Source organism: Hippopotamus amphibius, chromosome 13 (assembly GCF_030028045.1).
Source record: "Hippopotamus amphibius kiboko isolate mHipAmp2 chromosome 13, mHipAmp2.hap2, whole genome shotgun sequence".
Classification (NCBI taxonomy): domain Eukaryota; kingdom Metazoa; phylum Chordata; class Mammalia; order Artiodactyla; family Hippopotamidae; genus Hippopotamus; species Hippopotamus amphibius.
This window is the reverse complement of record NC_080198.1, coordinates 8,880,869-8,904,134: the sequence shown is the minus strand read 5'-3', so window position 1 is coordinate 8,904,134 and position 23,266 is coordinate 8,880,869. Positions and strand designations below refer to the sequence as shown.

The window sequence follows — 23,266 nt, the reverse complement described above, 5'->3', positions numbered from 1 at the left end:
ACACACACACTGAAATCCCCTTCTCTTCTAACATGAAATGGGTAATGTAACTACCTTATAAGGTTTTTAAGCTCAGATGACATACATAAAACGCACATTTGTGGGTTGGGCACATTGTATGCCATCAATAAAAGTTGATTCCTGTGATTTATAGTAGATGATCTTGTGCTTGGTTTGTTTTTTGATTTATTTATTCCATTGGCTGTGAGCTTTAAAAGCTGGGATGGGTGTAAAGGGGACAAATTCTAAGAATGTAAACACCAGAAGAGTAATAGGAACTGACATGAGTTTTACCTGTTCAGGTACTTCTAAGCTGTAGTTGACTATGGTTTTCTTGTGATGCGTTATGTTCCTTTGAAAGGCCTCCCATCCAGTTTGTCTGCCTAAACCTACCTCCCCAGAATCAGCATCATTGGCACTCCTGGGCACACCTGGTTGTTTACAAGTGCATCACTAAGAGAACAAGGCTGTGCTGTACCATGGAAGGTACATGAACCATAGCTCAGGACTCAGCCCAGTGTCCTAAGCCTTCCTCATTCAGCAAATCACCAAGGAAGAGCTATGCACTCAGAATTCACAAGTTCCTCCTCCCCATCTACTTTCCCTGGTTGGTTTGCTTGGCTTCTCTGCGTGAACCTTACTGACACTCTGCTTTCTTTTCTTACACAGGTGGGCTCTGCATTGCCCAGTCCGTGAGAATCCCCCAAGAACGCAAAGACAGGACCATCGACTTTGATAGAATTATCAAACAGCTCCTGGACACCCCCAACTCCAGGGCCGTCGTGATTTTTGCCAACGATGAGGATATAAAGTAAGGCTGACTGGTGAAATTCATTAATATGCATGTTGCAGTTTAGGAGACAGAGATATCAAGATACTGGCAGAGAAAGGGGAAAAGATAGCACAGAATCAAATCGAAAATGACGTAGTGGCAAAGCCTGTCCGCGCTTTCTACCCCACAGACGTAGTTAGAGCAAACTGTGGAAGCAGGAGCATGTGGCTGTCGTGTATTTCCCCCATTAGCTAAATAAAGCTATTCAATTGCTTATAAAAAGAGAAGACCACTGGACCTTTCAAAGGTTCTTTTTTTAAAAAATATATTCACATGTAACAGACTTATATAAAGAATGGTTCTTAATGTAAAAGAAAAATGCCTTATATTTCTGGCCATATTGCTCCTGCTTTGGACATAGTATGTTCAAAACCAAGCCTGTCATATCTCTGCATTCTCCAGTCCACTCATTCTCCTCTCTTTCTTTACCTTGATCCTCCTTGGAGTCAAAAATCTGATTGTAATTTTGACTTTCCTTTTTAGCTCATTCCTTGCATTCTTGGCCAAGCCACGGAGAGCTAACCTTTGAAATGTTTCTAGAACACGAATATGCCCTGTTTCATGTTCTGACCACCACCACCTTGGTCAGTCCAGAATCCCTGTCATTTTTTAGAACAAACTATAATTACACCTGATTTATAAAATTAAAAAATGTTAAAAAATCTAGATTAAATAAAAAAGTTGGATTCATCCTGTCCCCTAGCTAACAACTTCTCCTTTACAGATGCTGTAGCTAATAACCAGTGTCTTGTATGTTTTTCTAGAGACAGTGTGTATATTTTTACACAAACGGTAGAACACTGAGTATTATCTTGTTCTACCCACAGCTCGCCTTCACTTTCTCTTTTTTCATGGCAGTCTCTGAATGTCCGTACCTAGAGATCTATTCAGTCTTTTTGATAGCCGTGCAGAATTTCATTTTATGTATTTGCTGTAATGTATCTAACTGCTCCCTTACTGACTGACATTTAAGTCTGATTACAGACCTTTGCAGTTATAAATTATGTTGCAATAAACTTTCTGCAAACCTGTATGGGCAAATATGAAATATTAATATATACACGTACTTTACAATGTGTGAATATATAATATTAAAATAATGCAAATATATTATTTTATATATTTGTACGTATTTTAAACATAAATTCCTGGAAAAGAAGTTTCCAGGACAGAGATGTGTTTCTTCTTAAATGTGAATATTGTCTTCCAAAGAGGTAGTGACAATTTACACCTCTGCTGATGTGCGAGAGCTGTGGGGGATTTTTTAAATCTTTGTTTGTCTTAGCGTTCAAAATAAAATTTGATTTGGAGGTGAACATCTTCTATTAAGGGTGAAGTTGAACGGTGCAAGCCATTACTATGCCCACGTGGAGTACTGCCTCTCCAGCACTGCCACCCTGCCAGTCCTGTCTCTCCCCTCCACGGGTATCTTCCATCTGCCTCTGAGTTCACCCATATTCCCCGTATTAAGCTCCCATTGTGGATGGCAGGACTATTAAATGAGAAGAGTATTAAACCTGAAGTCAGGGTACCCAAGGATTTTTTTTTTTGCTACTTAAATGACCACCTTGCAGAAGCTTCTCCACACACCCTACTTCCCCAACTGCTTGAGGCCTCAGTTTTCCCACCAATAAAATGGAAATCCTTTTGAGGTCTTTCTGTGATGATATGGACTCCTCCTACTTTTCTAGCCTTATTTCATTCCACGCTCCCTCATGGTCTGTGTGATGCAGGCGAGGAGCTGTTTGTTTCCTCCTTCCCGGGTTTTTGTACATTCTCTTCCAGCTACATGGAACCCTTTCCTTCCCCCATTTCATCATTCCAGTGCCGTCAATAGTGTTGCTTTTGAGGGAAGATTTCTCTAAACAATGTAGCTCTGGTAAATTTGTAATAACAACTTGGTTTCATAGTTTATGTCACAGATGTCATTTTACACCCTTTGATCGTTTAATTGGAGTCTGTATTCGCCACTAGTCTGCAGGCGTCATGGAGACAGAGACGATGCCCCTCTTGGCTTCCTTTCACATCCTTAGCCCTTATCCCAGTGTTCAGTGCATGGTAGAGGCTCAGTGAGTGAATTAATGAAATGCCCACTCTATTTAATAATTTAAGCACAATGCTCTCTCTCTGAACTTCACGGTGCTTTAAAATGTGGTCCTGTTTTTGCATGTAGACCCTGCCTTCACTCACCCAGTTCTCCACCTAAAATGTATGGCTCTGGGCCTCCAGTGTGTCCTAATTGCTTCTCCACCACGGCTTTGGCTCATGCTGTTTCTTCTCCCCTTCTATAGCTGTTGGAATTCTGTCTGTTCTTCAAGGTCTATTTCAAGCATGCCCTTCTGCCTGAAACTGTTTCTGATCACCCCTTAAATGTACCAGTTCTCTCCTTACAAAATGCTGATTCTGTTGCTTTTAGGGCATTTTCTTCCACACTTTGTGATCTAGTTATTTAAGGCACTTTGTTTTTATAATATTACTCTTGCTTTTTAATTTTTTTTTTGTTCCAGATCTTGTCAACTCATACTTTTCTTAATGATCTCATAAGTTTTTTTATACATATTTTGCACATTTTAATACGTGTAATAAAATACATTGATAAGGTGTGGCCCTGTGTTTATTTTTAAGTACATGGCACATAAAAGCTATTTATCACAAATAGCTGTGGTGACTGATTGGTTGTAATACCCTTGACTTGCAGGTAGCATGAGGTTTTAGTTTGTGATGTAAAAAGGTATATATAATCCGCTCAATAGCTATGCTCATTATTTTTTGCATGGGAGTTTGTGGTTGAATACCATGGTGTAGTGTGACTTAGAAGTGATAGCAGTTATAGTTTTTAAGCATAGTAATAAAAGTCAAGCGAATACATAAGTTTCTGCCAAAACATGAGCTTAAGCCCACTGATGTCTGATAACCCACAATGTCGTGTTATTTTTTTTTTCAGAAGATTTACACTGTAGATGGGGAATTGTGAGATTTCTTAGAACATTAACTTCATATACTTTGTCAGAGAATAGCAGTGAGAAGACATTAATATCCAGATTTTGAAGCTAAGTGCTAAATCAGTCATGGGTACTGATGATTTGAATGTTAGACAAGAGTGTATTCTTTTCCTGAAACACTTTGTTTTTTCTGATTAGAAAAATAATACATGGCTATTGTGATCCATTGGAAAATAATGGAAACATTTTTGTTGTTGCATTTTAATAAAAGGAATCCTTATGTTTACTCTGCCCCCTGATTATCTAGAAAAATTAAAGGTTAGAGAGAATAATCACAGACTATGATTGCAAGTAATCCCCTATAAAACTTGCTATCCCAACACTCACAGATAAGCACTAACAAAATTCTGGTTTAACATTTGCAATTATTTTATTCTAAACATATGTAAGTTTTCCCCAACAGAATCAGGATCACATAGAATTTGATATTCTACTTTTTGCAATTCATAACTCACTTTTGGTACCATAATGTGTTTAAATGGTTTAATCTTATTTCTCTTAATAAGTTAACTCACACTTGCATGTAAACATATTAAGGTGAATATTTACTTTCTGTATTTACATCAGTTTTGTCTTTCTTACCTTGTTTTAGGTGGCTTCTCCCCATCCTTTTTGTGGTCTTCACATCTTAGCAGCAGTTTCTCAGTGAATTGTTATAAACAATGAACTGTGTATTTTCCATATTTTTCTGTGCTCTCATACAACTCTATACTTTTTTTTAAGAAATTTTATTGAGATACAGTTGACATACAATAAATTGCATATATTTAAAGTGTACAATTTGATATTTTTTTCTTATTAGTAATGTATATATGGCAATCCCAGTCTCCCAATTCATTCCCCTCATACAACTCTATACTTTTAACTATGCATATATTCATCTCTGCGGGGCCAGCTGTCATTATGTAAGAACTGAATAATCTTTTGCAGTTTTTTTAATTTGACTTTTTTTTTTTCTGCACAATAACCTTGCAGAAATCAAACTATGTATATTTTTAACTGGTCTGTAATCCATCCTTTGGATGCAGTATCATTTCTTTAACCAGTTCCCTATTGCTCTGCATTTAGATTGTCTCCAGTAATGGACATAATGATTTTGACAGCATCAGTGATCATATCCTTTAGATAGATTAGTATCAATAGAAATGGTGTCTCTAAGTCAAGAGTATAAATGATTGTGTTTTTGTGAAAATAATAAAGGCACATAATTAAAAAAACAAAAAAAACAAAAAATATAACTAAAAACTTTTGATGCAAAACATTGGTCTCCTGTCCTATCCCGCCATATTATCTGGTTTTGTTCTCCTTGAACAATTATTTTAATTCTTTAAGCTAATTCTTCTGGTCTTATCTGCATAATGTGCTTATACTGCTGTTTTGGAACTATTACTTTAAAGTGTTATCTGTCAATTCCTCTTATGTTAGGTAGAATTTGCCTCATTTATACCCCCTTTATCTTCCCAACATTGTTCTCTCAGGTTTTCATTTACTGAAAATCAAAGCTGACGTTATTATGATCATATAAATATTATACACTACAGCATCAAGTATTTTTTCTAAGACCTGATACAGTTTTTGGGGAAAAACCTTTTGTTTTTTCCTGAAGTTAAAATGACAACTTTTTAACTTACATAGTTATATTTAATATTTTATTATTAATGTCCTAGATCTGTCACTTTTCCCTTATGTTCATATATATAAAATAATCTGTGAGTTCCATTATTTTTTTGGACACTTCGCTCCTGAAAGCTCCATCTTTCTGTTTTAAACTAGACTGGCCTCTATTATTTAAGATTTTCTTTTTCTTTATCTCTCTCTTTCTTTCATTTTTAGTCATACTTTTCTTTTTTTTTGCTGGAGTTTACCCTCCAATAATTTTCTAGTAAAGGATAAATTAAAGAAAAACTTTTATGTGTGTTTCACACTTAAAAATATTCTTATCCTGCCTCTACACTTAATTATTAGTTGAAAATGGAAGGTGTGGTCTTATATTTATTTTTAAATACATCATACCTGGCACATAAATGATTTATAGCAAGTATCTGTGGTGACTAATGAGTTATAAAACTCGTAACTTTCAGGGAATTTGAGATTTTAAGTTTGGATAGAAAAATCTATAAGATCTCTCGGGTGTCTGCCTGTCTATCTACCTACCTACCTACCTACCTTTATAGATGCCAGTTTTATTTGTAGAGAGATTCTGTATGTGTTAAATATTAGAATTCTAGATTATAAATATTTTTTCTCACAATTCGGAAGGCATTACTTCATCATCCATCATCCCTTTTTAAAACTTTTATCTTGAACGGTTGGTAATATTCTGCTTCTTATTACTCTGTAGGGAGCCCAGTTTTCTCTTGAAAGCTTTATTCTCACTTTTTCCAGAATTCTTAATTCTGTGATGTGCTTGCTTTTCCCCCCATTAATTTGCTGGATGAGTCTCTTAAATTTGGAAACTCATACTTTCAATTTATTGGAGTTTTTTTTTTTTCATTAAAAATTATTTAAAATGTTAATTTCTCTTTATATATGCTATTAGTTGGGTGTAAGTTTTCCTGGGTTTATTCTTTAAGACACTTATCTTTCCTTGAGTATGTTGTACTTTTTATTGCTGTTTTGCTTTCTGAAAATATTTCTTCACTTTCTTCTTTATGTCTTCTAACATAATTTTAGTTTCATATTTTTGATAACTAATGGTTATTTCATATTGCTGTTTCTATCTTGTTGATAATAGAGATGGTAATTTTCATTTAACTGCACTTGCTTCTTTTGTTACTTTTTCTTTTGGGGGGCATATTTTCTCTGCCTCACCCCACACTAGTTTCCTTTCCCTTGTCAATTTATTTGGTTTCTATTTTACCTTGGGAATTTTCCACAATGATGGGTCATTTCTGGAAGTTTCCATCTGAGTAAGACATAAGAGAGTTCTGTGTACATGGGCAGAGCTTGTTAACTGATAGGACTCTGGGTGGACAGCTCAGGTATCGAAGTGGCCATTCCACGAAAGAATATCTCTGTGTCAGTATCTAGAATTTTTTTCCTGGGTGGTTCAGATTTTTCGAGAAAAGCTGTTTTCTGTCTGGGGCAACGCACCCTTGGTTTCTAGAATTCTGTAAGCAGAGGTGAAAATTTCCTAGAAGGTCTTACCATTTCAATTCTTAGTGGTAACTTTAACTTCTTCCCTCACCCCCACCACCGCCATGTTTAACTCACCATCTCACATCCACAACCTTCTACTGTTTGGGTGTTCACAGTATTTGAACCTATTCCTTAGAATTTTATTAGAAAATTACCATTTCATATGCTGCCTGGGTGAAAGAGAAGGGGACCTTTGGTTTTGGCCATTTGTATACTGTTTTTCAACCAATCATATTGTATTTAGCCACGTTCCTCTGTGGTACCTGGTATCTACAAGTCCTGAGAGGCAAACCAACCACCACTCCTGTGATATTACCCACCAAAGTAGTTTCTGTTCCACAAATGCACAACCTCTTATCCATCCCCTGTTCTTCCAAAAATATTATTGTATCAATTTCATGAATAACGATTTTCTCTTTTGTCATTTGCCTTTATTGCCTTTATTTGTATACTCGTTTCATTCATAAACATGAGTTGTACATGTTTCAAGCTTAATGTGAAGTTCTGTTCATGTTAATAAATAATTTAAGGGGCTTCATTTAGACTGATACATTGCTTTCCAGAAATGATATGTACTACCAGCAGTGAAGGAGAGTGCCCATGCCTCCAGCCTCATGCCAAAACTCACAACACGAAATAAAACCAAACACACGTATTGGCCAAAATAAGAAGTGAGTCTTAATACTGTGTTCTAATTCACATTTTCCTCCTTCTTAATGTATGTGAATGACCAGTTTATTGGTTATTTATATTTCCCCTTTTACCTTTTTTTTTAAATTATTTTTGGGGGTACACCAAGTTCAATCATCTGTTTTTATACACATATCCCCGTATTCCCTCCCTTCCTTGACTCCCCCCCCTCGAGTCCCCTCCACCCTCCCCGCCCCAGTCCTCTAAGGCATCTTCCATCCTCGAGTTGGACTCCCTTTGTTATACAACAACTTCCCACTGACTATCTATTTTACAATTGGTAGTACATATATGTCTGTGCTACTCTCTCGCTTCATCTCAGTTTCCCCTTCACCCCCTGCCCCCTCCCACACCTCGAGTTCTCCAGTCCATTCTCTGCATCTGTGTCCTTGTTCTTGTCACTGAGTTCATCAGTACCATTTTTAGATTCCGTATATGTGAGTTAGCATACAATATTTGTCCTTCTCTTTCTGACTTACTTCACTCTGTATGACAGATTGTAGTTCTATCCACCTCATGACATATAGCTCCATCTCATCCCTTTTTATAGCTGAATAATATTCCATTGTGTATATATGCCACATCTTCTTTATCCATTCATTTGTTGATGGGCATTTCGGTTGCTTCCATGTCCTGGCTATTGTAAATAGTGCTGCAATAAACATGATGGTACAAGTTTCTTTTGGGATTATGGTTTTCTTTGGGTATATGCCCAGGAGTGGGATGACTGGATCATATGGAAGTTCTATTTGTAGTTTTTTAAGGAACCTCCAAATTGTTTTCCATAGTGGCTGTACCAACTTACAGTCCCACCAACAGTGCAGGAGAGTTCCCTTTTCTCCACACCCTCTCCAACATTTGTTGTTTCCAGACTTTGTGATGATGGCCATTCTGATCTGTGTGAGGTGATACCTCATTGTGGCTTTGACTTGCATTTCTCTGATGATGAGTGATGTTGAGCATCTTTTCATGTGTGTGTTAGCCATCTGTATGTCTTCTTTGGAGAAATGTCTATTTAGGTCTTCCACCCATTTGTGGATTGGGTTATTTGCTTTTTTGGTATGAAGCTGCATGAGCTGCTTGTATATTTTGGAGGTTAATCCTTTGTCCGTTGTTTCATAGGCAATTATTTTTTCCCATTCTGAGGGTTGCCTTTTAGTCTTGTTTATGGTTTCTTTTGCTGTGCAAAAGCTTTTAAGTTTCATGAGGTCCCATTTGTTTATTCTTGATTTGATTTCCATGATTCTAGGAGGTGGGTCCAAAAGGATGTTGCTTTGATGGATGTCATAGAGTGTTCTGCCTATGTTTTCCTCTAGGAGTTTGATAGTGTCTGGCCTTACATGTAGGTCTTTAATCCATTTGGAGTTTATTTTTGTGTATGGTGTCAGGAAATGTTCTAATTTCATTCTTTTCCATGTTGCTGTCCAGTTTTCCCAGCACCACTTATTGAAGAGGCTGTCTTTTTTCCATTGTATACTCGTGCCTCCTTTGTCAAAGATAAGGTGCCCATATGTGTTTGGGCTTACTTCTGAGTTCTCTATTCTATTCCATTGATCTTCCTTTCTATTTTTGTGCTAGGACCATAGTGTCTTGATCACTATGACCTTGTAGTATAGTTTGAAGTCAGGAAGCCTGATTCTACCAACTCCATTTTTCCTTCTCAAGATGGCTTTGGCTATTCGGGGTCTTTTGCGTTTCCATACAAATCATAAGATTTCTTGCTCTAGTTCTGTGAAAAATGCCATTGGTAATTTGATCGGGATTGCATTGAATGTGTAAATTGCTTTGGGTAGTACAGTCATTTTCAAGATGTTGATTCTCCCAATCCAGGAAGATGGTATGTCCCTCCATCTGTTTGTGTCATCTTTGATTTCTTTCATCAATGTCTTAAATTTTTCTTCATACAGATCTGTTGCCTCTTTAAGAAGGTTTATTCCTAGGTATTTTATTCTTTTGGTTGCAATGGTGAATGGGAGAGTTTCCTTAATTTCTCTTTCTGCTCTTCTGTTGTTAGTGTATAGGAATGCAAGAGATTTCTGTGCATTAATTTTGTATCCTGCTACTTTACTAAACTCATCAATGAGTGCTAGCAGTTTTCTGGTAGAGTCTTTAGGGTTTTCTATATATAATATCATGTCATCTGCAAAGAGTGACAATTTTACTTCTTCTTTTCCAATTTGGATTCCTTTTATTTCTTTTTCTTCTCTGATTGCTGTGGCTAAAACTTCCAAAACTATGTTGAATATTAGTGGTGAGAGTGGACACCCTTGTCTTGCTCCTGTTCTTAGAGGGAATTCTTCCAGTTTTTTCCCATTGAGAACGATGTTGGCTTTTGGTTTTTCATATATGGCTTTTATGATGTTGAGGTAATTTCCTTCTATGCCCATTTTCTGGAGACCTCTTATCATAAATGGATGTTGAACTTTGTCAAAAGCTTTTTCTGCGTCTATTGAAATGATCATATGGTTTTTATCCTTCAAGTTGTTGATATGATGTATCACGTTGATTGATTTGCGTATATTGAAGAATCCTTGCATCCCAGGGATAAACCCCACTTGATCGTGGTGTATGATTTTTTTAATGTGCTGTTGCAGTCTGTTAGCTAGTATTTTGTTGAGGATTTTTGCATCTATATTCATCAGTGATATTGATCTGTAGTTTTCTCTTTTTGTGACATCTTTGCCTGGTTTTGGTATCAGGGTGATGGTAGCCTCGTAGAATGAATTTGGGAGTGTTCCGCCTTCTGCAATATTTTGGAAGAGTTTGAGAAGGATAGGTGTTAACTCTTCTCGAAATGTTTGATAGAATTCTCCCGTGAATCAATCTGGTCCTGGGCTTTTGTGTGTTGGGAGATTTTTAATCACTGCCTCAATTTCCGTACTTGTGATTGGTCTGTTCATGGTTTCTATTTCTTCCTGGTTCAGTCTTGGAAGATTGTATTTTTCTAAGAATGTATCCATTTCTTCCAGGTTATCCAATTTATTGGCATATAGTTGCTTGTAGTAGTCTCTCATGATGTTTTGTATTTCTGAGGTGTCCGTTGTGACTTCTCCTTTTTCATTTCTAATTCTGTTGATTTGCATCTTCTCCCTTTTTTTCTTGATGAGTCTGGCTAATGGTTTATCAATTTTGTTAATCTTCTCAAAGAACCAGCTTTTAGTTTTATTTATTTTTGCTATGGTTTCTTTCCTTTCTTTTTCATTTATTTCTGCTCTGATCTTTATGATTTCTTTCCTTCTGCTCACTTTGGGGTTTCTTTGTTCTTCTTTCTCTGGTTGTTTTAGCTGTGAGGTTAGGTTGTTTATTCGGTAATTTTCTTGTTTCTTAAGGTAGGACTGTATTGCTATAAACTTCCCTCTTAGAACTGCTTTTGCTGCATCCCATAGGTTTTGGGTTGTTGTGTTTTCGTTGTCATTTGTTTCTAGATATTTTTTGATTTCCTCTTTGATTTCTTTAGTGATTCCTTGGTTGTTTAAGAGTGAATTGTTTAGCCTCCATGTGTTTGTATTTTTTGCAGGGTTTTTCCTGTAATTGATATCTAGTCTCATGGCCTTGTGGTCTGAGAAGATGCTTGATATGATTTCAGTTTTCTTGAATTTGCTGAGGTTTGATTTGTGACCCAAGATGTGATCTATCCTGGAAAATGTTCCGTGTGCACTTGAGAAGAAAGTGTAGTCTGTCGTTTTTGGATGGAATGTCCTATAAATATCAATGAATTCGAGATGGTCTAATGTGTCATTTAAAGCTTGTGTGTCTTTATTGATTTTCTGTTTGGATGATCTGTCCATTGATGTAAGTGGGGTGTTCAAGTCTCCCACTATTATTGTGTTCCTGTCGATGTCCCCTTTTATAGCGGTTAGCATTTGCCTTATGTATTGAGGTGCTCCTATATTGGGGGCATAGATATTTACCATTGTGATATGTTCTTCTTGAATGGATCCCTTGATCATTATGTAGTGTCCTTCCTTGTCTCTTTTAATAGTGTTTACTTTCAAGTCTAATGTGTCTGATATGAGTATTGCTACTCCAGCTTTGTTTTGACTTCCATTTGCGTGGAATATCTTTTTCCATCCCTTTACTTTCAGTCTATATGTATCCCTTGGTCTGAAGTGGGTTTCTTGTAGGCAGCATATAGAAGGGTCTTGTTTTTGTATCCATTCAGCCAATCTGTGTCTTTTGGTTGGAGTATTTAATCCATTTACATTTAAGGTGATTATTGACATGTGTGTTCCAATTACCATGTTCTTAATTGTTTTGGGTTTGTATTTGTAGGTGTTTTCCTTTTCTTGTGTTTCCTATTTAGAGAAGTTCCTTTAGTACTTGTTGTAAGGCTGGTTTGGTGGTGCTGAATTCTCTGAACTTTTGCTTGTCTGGAAAGCTTTTGATTTCTCCCTCAAATCTGAATGAGATTCTTGCTGGGTAGAGTATTCTTGGCTGTAGGTTTCTCTCTTTCAGGACTTTCAGTATATCCTGCCATTCCCTTCTGGCCTGCAGAGTTTCTGTAGAAAGGTCAGCTGTTATCCTCATGGGTTTTCCCTTGTATGTTGTTTGTTGCTTTTCTCTTGCTGCTTTTAATATTTTTTCTTTGTGTTTAATTGTTGTTAGTTTGATTAATATGTGTCTTGGTGTATTTCTCCTTGGGTTTATTCTGTATGGGACTCTCTGTGCTTCTTGGACTTGGTTCATTTTTTCCTTTCCCATGCTGGGGAAGTTTTCCACTATAACCTCTTCAAATATTTTCTCAGACCCTTTCTTGTTTTCTTCTTCTTCTGGGATGCCTATAATTCGAATGTTGGTACGCTTAATGTTATCACTGAGGTCTCTGAGACTGTCTTCTATTCTTTTTATTCTTTTTTCTTTTTCCAGCTCTGTGGTGTTTATTTCCCCCATTCTATCTTCCAACTCACTTTTTCGTTCTTCTGCCTCAGTCATTCTGCTGGTTATAGCATCTAGAGTATTTTTAATTTCAGTTATTTTGTTATCCATTGCTGTTTGTTTTTCTGAGTTCTTATGAACTGTTTCTTGTACTTTCTGTATTTTGTTATCGAGATTTTGTATCATTTTGACTATCATTACTCTAAATTCTTTTTCAGGCATTTTTCCTATTTCCTCCTCATTTATTTGGTCTTGTGGGTTTTTTTCCTGCTGTTTTGCCTGCATGGTGTTTCTTTGTTTCCTCATGGTTGTCCAAGCTTTTGGGGTTGCTTGTCCTGGCGATAGAGGTGTTTATAGAAGACTGTCCAAGCCTCAGACTAATGTCCAAGTATTGGATTAAACAAATATGAAGTCTAGGAAACACATACATGTATAAGACACTCAGTTACTGAATCCATTAGGACATAAGGCTCTAGAAAGACCTGACAGAACCCCAGTGTGCTATCAGATATTCAAAGAGAAACCCAACAGAAATTGACAACTGAAACAGAACAAATCAGAGACAAAAGCAAAAGCAAACAAACAAACAAATAACACCTTACACATACAAACATTATTCCAGGGAGATTTTGTAAGCTAGGATCAAATATAGAAAAGAGCCAGAGTACCACCAGAGAGAATGGAGATTCTCAGAATGTAATTAGACAACTGTACTAAGAACTAAGATAAAGACAAAAGCCTAATATTAAATACCAAGGCAGTGCGTCATCTGGAGAATAGAGCAAGGAGTCTGAGCAGACCGATAGTGTTGCTTATAAGTATGTTAAGATAAAATAAACTTAAAAAGGCTGGAAGAGAGGGGAACAGAAGAGCGTAATGTGGTTGGAAATATGCAAATAAAAAGAAAGGAATAGAAATGTATAAAAGACAGGGATGAAAGGAAAGTATGAGAGATATATTGTCCGTACTACCAAAAACTTAGCTAGATATAGAAGTATATAAAAAGGAAAAAAAAATAAAATAAAAAATATTATTAAAAAATTATGTTATGAAACTTGTAGATCCCTTAGGGCTAAGATCGTATTTAATAAAGAAAAAAAAAATGAAAAGAGAGAGAACAAGAAAAAAAAAATCCAGAACTGATCCCAGAATGGACCAGTTCAATAGGTATTGATACTACTATTTCTGTTTCCTTAGCGTCTCAGCTGTAAGTGTCCTTTTCCTTGCCTTGGGTTTTTTTGCATTATTCTGTGACCAGCAGAGGTTCGTTTATTGTTTGTCTGTAAGCATTGGTGTGTGGAGAGGGAGAGGGTACAATAGTGGCTCCTTCTCCTGGGAGTGAGTGAGTAGTGGCGCACTGTTGTTTCAGTCGGGCTTGGAGGTGCCTGTTGCAAAGGGACGCTGATGGCTCAGGCGTAAACAGAAAGTCTTAGAGTTGGGCCTCTCTCGGGGTTTTTTTGTTGTTGCTGTTGTTTTTTTTTCCTCTCCTCCCTGCTGCTGGTGTTGCAAGGGGTTTTAATTTAGCCCCGCCCAAGTGCGTGAGGGTGCTTGTTATCCCTGAGCACCTTAGTTGGCCCGCAGGGCGTCTCTCCACTGCCTGTTGCAGAGGTGCTGAAAGAGAGAGAGGCTACGCGTGACTCCTCCCCCCGGCCCGTGAGCCTGCAGCCTCCAGCCGCCATCATGGCTGGGCAGCTCTCAGGGACAGGCACTCCTCTCCGTGGACCTCCTCCCTCCTTCCCTCTCCGTCTGTCACCCTACCGGCAACAATGTTTCTCACCCTGAACCAGCTCTCCGGTTCCCACGCTCCCGCTCCCAGACCCTCCGTTCAGCTGCGGATCGGCGTTTCGGTCCGGGAATGCTGAGCTGAGCTGCGGACCCTCTGTATGTTTCTCACTCCCTCCCGTCTGCCACAGCTCCGCCGCTTCACCCTCTTTGAGCCCTCCTTTTACCTTTTGACTTTGAATACTCTACCAGTTTTCCTCAAGCTGCCTTGAATTTTCTTATTTGTTTAGAAAATCTCTTTATATATTAAGGATATAAATCCTTTGGCTTCCTATCTTCTATTTACTTTTTGAAACATAGTAGCTTGCTTTTCTCCTGCTTGATTCCCAGTATGTATCTGTTCAGTAATTGCTCTGTCATTAATATTTCTCTTTAACGTTCTCCACAGGCAGATCCTTGCAGCAGCCAAAAGAGCCGACCAAGTAGGCCATTTCCTTTGGGTGGGATCAGACAGCTGGGGATCCAAAATAAACCCACTGCACCAGCATGAAGATATTGCAGAAGGAGCCATCACCATTCAGCCCAAGCGAGCAACCGTGGAAGGTAGGAGTTTTGTCAGTAGTGTGATTTGCTAAGAGAATGGCTGGTGCCTTGTAGGGTGGCTAAGGCTTATCTCTTTGACATTTGGGTGTTTTTACATAGTTTATGCAGGATAGTTTCAAACTTCCAGCCTTGAAATACAAATCAGGCCCTATAGCTGGTCTGTTCTTTTAGTTGATAGTCTTCTTTTGAAAAAATCATGTTATTTTTATAATAATATCACAATTAGCGTATATCCTTTGTTTTATTATGCTACAAGAGCTTTCTGAGAGATCATTACCCTTAATAAGAAGTGAAATGATAATACAATCCAAGTGTATGTAAGTGAATTGCATTTTCTGAGAGAGTATTTTCCTTTTGTAATTTGTCCATTGCCCCCCCCCCCCCCCCCATTACCTGTTGAGGTCTCTTCCAGCCCCCAAGATCTCACGACATGTGATCCAGCTCAGGCACCAACACCACCTTGCCTTCCTGGGGCCCCTGTGTTCTTGCTTTCTTTTTCTCTTTCTCTTACCTTCTGAAACTGCTGCCCCTTTTCTTTTCCTTTGCCTTCCTTGCCACTACAAGGATTGTTTGAGAGGTAAAAGGAGAAGAGGGCATTTATTGGCATCTTTCTAATCTAACAAAAGTTCCTGATTGCAATTTATGTTCTCCTTTAATTTGAAAAGAAAAGTTATTTCTAAAAGAAGACACTGTAAAGAAAAGGAACTCCTCTGCTGGTATCCTGCTTTGTCTTCCTTTCCTGATGGGCCAGGTCTCCAAAGATTCCATAAAACATGCCTTGCACGTTAAAAAGAACTCTGTCCTCTCACTCAAAAAGAATCAAATATTTGCCTTTTTTTCTATTCTGTCTCTACTCCAGTCTAATTAATTATTCTCCCTAAAAGGCTGCATGGTCTGTGTGGGCCTTTTTAAACAAGCCAGGTTGTGGTTCTGTCACTGTTTCTGTTCTATGTTATCTCAGGGAGATAAAGATCCCCTGAGTCACCCATGTGTCCATTGAAAGGCTTTGAATTAATTTCATTCCCCAATACATGTCCGGAGAAGATTGCCTATCTTCCAGCCCAGACCAATATATCTGCAGATGAGCTGCAAGAATAAAGGACATTTTAACTATTTCCACGCCTTTTCACTCAAAACGTTAAGTATCTATTGTGTGCTTTGCTCTGTGCTGAGTCGGAAAAATAAGATGAAGGCAAAAATCCCACCCTCAGAGCACACAGAACTGAGTAAAGGTATCAGAAAATAATTGATGACTATGTAATGTGAAAAATACTAAAAGCACAATACAGAGTAGGTGGTGTGGGGTGAGATAATGTGCAATCTTGTCTAGGGTGGTGATGCTGTGGTTGGGGAAGATGCCTGAGAGGAGGTGAAACAGGAAGTGATGTGCTAAAGCTCATCAGAAAATGAGAAAAAGCTCCTCTACTCCCAACCCAGGAGGTGGGAACAGAGGAGTGAAGGAGTAGGGCATATTGGGGTAACTTTAAATAATTCATTCTGCAGCCAGTCCTTCGTGGTAGCCATCCTAAAATTCTTTCAGTTCTTTAAAAAAAAATATTCCCCATTTACATTCATTGGGAAAACTCTTCCCGCTCCTAGAGTAGCCATCACTGTGCTATTTGCCTGATTAACTCCTTTCTATCCTTTGGGTCTCTGCTTACATATTAATTTTACTTGGAAGCCATCTGCAACCATTACACCCCAACCAGGTCTGGTGAGGGGCTCCTTCTGTTGCTTCTATAGCACCCCACATACTCCCTACCATTGTAGTCGCTCTTTAGTTGTCTCTATCAGAAGAAACACCATTGAAACACCAGCCCCTTGAACTTGGCGTGAATGTGGAAGGTGCTCAAACAGGTTTTTCAGTGGTTGGATGCCTGGAAGGTTGGAAGAATTACAGGCCACATGAGTGTCTGGCACAAAATATGGCTGAGAAGTGGACAGAGTTGGATTGTGGAGGGTCTTGGAAACTACACTTAGGAATTTGTATTTCGGGCAGCATATGAGGAAGAAAATGGGATGTGATAAGAGGGGTTTAGAAAGCTCACTCAGATGACTCTATGGAGGGGTGAAGTGTAAGATTTGGGTGAGTATTACAGCAAAGCAACAGACTACAGGGTCTCTTCTGAGGTCCTCTCTTCCTAAGCTGTAGATACATCATAAGCATGTTCGTAACTCCATGGTTGCTAACTCCAGCTTCAAGATATTTTAGAAAATCACTAAGTACTTCAAAAGCCTTATAATTTCTTGACACAAAATACTCCGTGTATATATAGGGATATACAAAGTTTTAATTTAATTTAATTTTTTTTTTTGGGGGGTACATCAGGTTCAATCATCTGTTTTTATACACATATCCCCGTATTCCCTCCCTTCCTTGACTCCCCCTCCTCGAGTCCCCCCCACCCTCCCTGCCCCAGTCCTCTAAGGCATCTTCCATCCTCGAGTTGGACTCCCTTTGTTATACAACAACTTCCCACTGACTATTTTACAGTTGGTAGTATATATATGTCTGTGCTACTCTCTCGCTTCATCTCAGCTTCCCCTTCACCCCCCGCCCCCTCCCATACCTCGAGTTCTCCAGTCCATTCTCTGTATCTGCATCCTTGTTCTTGTCACTGAGTTCATCAGTCCCATTTTTAGATTCCGTAAATGTGAGTTAGCATACAATATTTGTCCTTCTCTTTCTGACTTACTTCACTATGTATGACAGATTGTAGTTCTATCCACCTCATGACATATAGCTCCATCTCATCCCTTTTTATAGCTGAGTAATATTCCATTGTATATATATGCCACATCTTCTGTATCCATTCATTTGTTGATGGGCATTTCGGTTGCTTCCATGTCCTGGCTATTGTAAATAGTGCTGCAATAAACATTATGATACATGTTTCTTTTGGGATAATGGTTTTCTTTGGATACAAAGTTTTAAATTAGACACAAAGCAGCACCCTGAATCTGCCAAGAAAGAATGTGGTCTCAAAGTGAAATGGGGGACAAATGCTGTTATCAGTGAAAGCACCACTGAAATGTGTTGGAGTAGCAACCCTTCATGGAAAACTCTCCATTCCTACCTAGATAGAATGTGAGGCTTTTCGTGTGACTGTTTAGAAATGGTGTGGCTTCTATCTCCCCATATTGTCTCGTGCATTGATACAGAGAGCAGCCAGGATTTGTTCACTAACATAGAGGAAGAGACCACAGGATTGTGGCTGTGCATTTACAGTGTCACACCACTAAGGAAGTGAAACAGGAAGTGCATGCCACTGCACCAAGGTTTCTGAACAGGGCTATGAAATACTTCCAGTGAAACTATGGAGCGTATTCTCTATGGGCAATTAACTGTTCCTCTCCTGCCTGTTATTTCTTTTTCCTTTTTGGTGGATGTTCCTTGCTGATGCTACTGGGATGGAACATTATCCAAATACTCATAATACCGCTGTATCCCTCTGTATTTGACTGTGTGGTGCAGTGCTCTACCCTCAAATGTAAATAGGAAAAAGCCAGTCAACAACCAACATGTCTTTTTCCTTTAGATCCATATTTTGTACACATTCAGCATTTTTGGCTCGCCTTCTGTGTATCTGCATGAACAGTTCACAATAAATTTCTGGAGGGCAAAGGGCTAACGAGTGCATTGCCCCCGTGAAAGCCGTGCTCATCTTCTTTGATCTTCTCTCTGTATTAATTCCGCATTTATAGAGAACAGGGCCTCAGGGTTTGCTAGCCCAGGGGGTCATTTTCCCCCACTTTCAGTTAGACGATGACAGGAACTGTGCCCGGGAAAGGTCAGCTGTGGCCCCGTTGGCTGCCCAGCGTTCACAGGAGATCTCGGAGTGTCTCCAGACTTGGCCACACTTCTCCAGCTCCTGAGCCAAAACACTTCCATCATTTTTAGTTTTTCTGTATTGTCTGATGAGCCAAGGGACCCCTGGCATTTTCCTCTCTTCTGTTGCCACATTAACGGCAACCCCCAGTTATCCTCTCCAGCCCGCAACAAGTCCTCAAAGCAAAATGCCCAGATTGCCTCCCACTATTTGCCCTCCAAAGTGCTCTGCTTCTCTGAGAGTAGGCTGTCCCGGGCATCCTCGAATTATAGCCAGCAGGAATCATGGGCCAGGATCTTTTCATCTCTGACAAGATCATTAACATTAGGGAGTGAGCAGAACGAAGGGTGGGTTTTCAAAGCCAACTCCGATGGCTCTGACTGTTGGCGATGATTTTCAAATGGGTCTATAGCGCAGTTTGGTGCCTGAATTAAATCTGTGATATGTGTAAGAAAAGACAAAAAGTGCTCTGAATCTGGCATGAAAAAGTTATTTCATGCATTTTTTTTAAAACTCAAGATAGAAACAAACGCTATATTTTTTTCTTAAAACCAGAGATCAAAGCTGTGAAGAGCTGAGCTAAAATATTTCTGGCTCCACTTTAGATATGCCCTACTTTAGTCTTCCTTGATTACCTGGAATGCTCCACACACATCATAAAGTTTTGTTAGGGGAATGAGAGAAAATGCCAAGAAATGAAATATTCCCTTAAACCACAATGTTATTTCTAAGCAATGCTATAATTAGTAATAGACCTATAACCTTGTTTAATGAGAGAGAATATTGCATGTTCAGTATTATGACAATTATTTTCATTGAATGTGTCATAAATGTTTATAAGCTCTAGCAAGGTATCAGCCACTGATCTAAACACTGAGATATAGCAAATGACAATCCAGGTCACAGCCCTGCTCTGCTGCAGCCACCCTCTTCATATGGAGGTGACAAGCGGTAAAGAAGAGTATAAAGGAGAAAATACCATATGAGGATAATTCCTATCAAGTGTATTTCATTAAGGATCAACTTGTAAATTATTGAGATACAAATGAAAAAGAAAGAAGAGGAGAGACAAGGCACCCAGTATACCATGCAGGTTAAAAACTAAATAAGAGATTTGGAAGATGTGTACGCAGGTCAGTAGCTCAAACCACTCTAACCTGTTCTGGATTTGTGGGACATCTTCACATCAGACCCTTATACTGCCTAAAACACACCAAGGTTTCCCATTTCACTGTTTCTTATTGATCTGGAAAATATTGGAGTGTTTTTGTGGTAGGTCACTTCGTTCATGTTTTTAAAGACTTCCTGCTTTTTCCAGAGTTCGCCTACTCTGGAACACCAGCTCAATGCTCTCGCAGTTCAGAAGGTGCCACTTACCCCCTTTATGACAAACACCAGTCATACTCGTGGGCAGCAAGCCCAGCTGGAATCTGATCCTTCAGGACAGTGCCTAAGACTCATGGGTTCCCTGGGATTATCCATCTTTTTTTTTTTTTTCCTGAAACTTTGGCATTTATTAATATAGACCTAGTGTATAGTAAGTCCTAAAAACACCCAAATTTATCTTTTCTGTCTATCATATCTGAATCTGTCTATAATAGCTGAACATGCAAAAGACTGAATATTTGTATGAATTTGAAGTTTTCTTAGAATGGCGGAAATATTCATCCAAAATGGTTTTTCTCTCTGACTTTGTATTTTAAGATACTTAGTCAAAAATGTCTCCACTTCAGGATTTGACCAGAAACTTCAAAAGTGCGTTTGCACACTTTTCCATATGCTTCCCTTGAGAGTATCTCTTGTCTTCTTTGTTCATCTTGCCTTTTCTTTCAAATTTGGAGAGACTTCCCATGCAGGACTGACACAATGGCTCGATTGGGTGATTTCTTGAGATGTCACAAACAAACACGGAAAGCCTCAGCCTTGACTCCTCAGAAAGTAGAAAGTACAGAGGTGGCTGCCCCTATTTGTGTTAGACTTTTCAGTGGGAACTTCCTTTGCAGACTGTACTGCTTGTTTCTTTCATTGAATGTATATTTGGTGTTGTATCTAAAAATATGTCACCATACCCAAGGTTATCTAAATTTTCTCTTGTGTTATCTCCTAGGAGTTTTATAGTTTTATGTTTTACACTTAGGTCTGTGATCCATTTTGAGTTAATTTTTGTGTAGAGTCTAAGGTCTGTGTCTAGGCTGAATTTTTTTCATGTGGATGTCTAGTTGTTAAAGCACTGTTTGTTGAGGAGACTATCTTTGCTCCATTGTATTACCTTTGCTCCTTTGTCAAAGATCAGCTGACTGTATTTATGGGGAACTATTTCTGAATGCTCTATTCTGTTCCATTGCCCTGTTTGCCTGTTATTTCTCAGATACCACATTGTCTTGGTTACTACAGCTTTATAATGTCTTGAAGTTGGGTAACATCAGTCCTCCAACTTCATTCTTCTCCTTCAGTATTGTGTTAGCTATTCTGAGTCTTTTGCCTCTCCATGTGAACTTTAGAATCAGTTTGTTGGTATCCATAAAATAACTTCCTGAGATTTTGATTGGGATTGCATTGAATCTATAGATCAGTTTGGGTAGAACTGACATCTTGACAATATTAAGTTTTCCTTTCCATGAACATGGAATATTTCTCCATTTATTTAGTTCTTCTTTGATTTCATTCATCAGTTTTGTAGTTTTTCTCATATACATCTTGTACATATTTTATCAGATTTATACCTAAGGATATAACAAGGATAGTTTTATGTCTTCTTCCCAATCTGTATAACTTTTATTTCCTTTTTCTTGCCTTAGTGCATTAGCAAAGACTTCCATTATGAAAGTGAAAAGGTATAGTGAGAGGGGACATCCTTGCTTTGTACTTTATCTTAGTAAGGGAAAGCTTTGAGTTTCTCACTATTAAGTATGATGTTAGCTGTAGATATTTTGTAGATATATCATTTTTTAATAAACTTAGACTATAAGGTAAGTCATATTACTGTAAAATAAAAATTCAGATAATTTCAAGAAAGATTGTTACCTTCACTCTATATGCCTATATTTAGTAATGTTATATTCTTAAATATTATTATGAAATGGAGCCATTTTATATGCATTTTATAGGAATTATGAATTCTATGAAAGTATTTATGCAAGGATTGTCTTGGAAGAAAAAAATGTAGGCTAGGGAATGCTCTTATAATTGTAAAATCAGCACGGTTTATGGTTCATTGATTGGCAACGAAATTATTTTTAAAAAGAGGGATGTAATATTTCAAACAAATAGCCTACGGTGTTGAAATTAGAAATGTATAAATGTTGATAACCTAATTTTAGTTTTGATTTGAAAAGCAGAATGCCAAAATGTCTTAATAAAGCATTTTTTAGGCCTAGGAATTTGACACTGATAATATCATTTTGGGGTTCCATTCAGTTAGCACATCCCACACTGCATAGATTCCTTGCTTAAAATAAGCCATGACTTTTGTGTGCTCTTTGCCCAACTGAGAAATGATTGTGTATGTAATGCGTGCTCAAGGTTACATCCTGTTCATCTAACTATATCTCCAGCAGCCTTCCTCCCTGGGTCATCATGTTTGGGAACTTTCACTTTATAAACACACCTCCACCTTGCTTTTACCCACTCCAAAATGGTACTCAGTGTCGTCACTTCATCATTAATATTTCTTTATATCACAGAACTCTATGTAATGGGCCGTTGGATGCAGAAGAGACCATTTATTGTCAATTAGTTAACAAATATTGACTGTCTACTCTGTGTCAGGCACGGATTAGGTACTGCTAACCAGAAAACAAAAAAAAAAAATTCTTTCCCTCATGAAGATTAAGGTATATCAGAGGGAGAGAGATAATAATAAGCATCATACATAAGTAAATAATAGAGAGTGTTAGCTGATGGTAAACTATAAATTCTATCTCTTCGTGTATATTCTCATTTTTATTCATCATTTTTCTAGTATTCTTTAGTTCTTTGTTCATGATTTCCTTTAAATCTTTGAGCATATTTAAGATAATCAACCTAAAATATTTTTCTAGTAAATCTAATGTCTGGGCATACTAATGGATGGTTTGCATCATTTTTTTTTCCTTTGAATGTACTATACTTACCCATTTGTTTGTATGCTTCACGATTCTTTTGTTGAAAACTGAGCATTTGAATATTATTATGTGGCACCTCTGGAACTCTGTTTTTCCCAGGATTTGATGTTCTTACTTGTCAAAAGCTAAAGTTGTTGGTTTGCTTAGTGGCTTTCCAAACTGAAAGACAGTATTCCTTATCATGTGTGGTCACTGAAGTGCCTGCTTTGTTAGCTTGTATTCAGCTAGCATTTTGACAGAGATTGCCTTGAATGCCAGGAGCTAAAAGAAAAAGAAAAAAACTTTCACATCTGATTAGTTTGTTAGGGCTGCCATAGCAAAGTACTATACACTGGGTGGCTTAAACAACAGAAATTTATTGTTTCACAGTTCTGAAGGCTAGAAGTCCAAGATCAAAGTGTTGGCAGGGTTATTGCTTCTTAGGGCTATGAAAGAAAATCTGTTCCATGCCTCTTGCCTAGCTTCTGATGA

General features: G+C 38.0%; 1 protein-coding gene across 2 annotated transcripts in view; it reads left to right on the top strand.

The window, feature by feature from the left end:
• GRM7 (glutamate metabotropic receptor 7) overlaps positions 1-23,266 on the top strand; it is an 802,500-nt gene that overhangs the window by 399,867 nt on the left and 379,367 nt on the right. For both annotated transcript variants that reach the window (XM_057705555.1, XM_057705554.1), the window contains exons 3-4: positions 670-811; positions 14,708-14,862. In XM_057705555.1, coding sequence (XP_057561538.1) covers positions 670-811; positions 14,708-14,862 — 297 coding nt within the window. The remainder of the gene's footprint in view (positions 1-669; positions 812-14,707; positions 14,863-23,266) is intronic.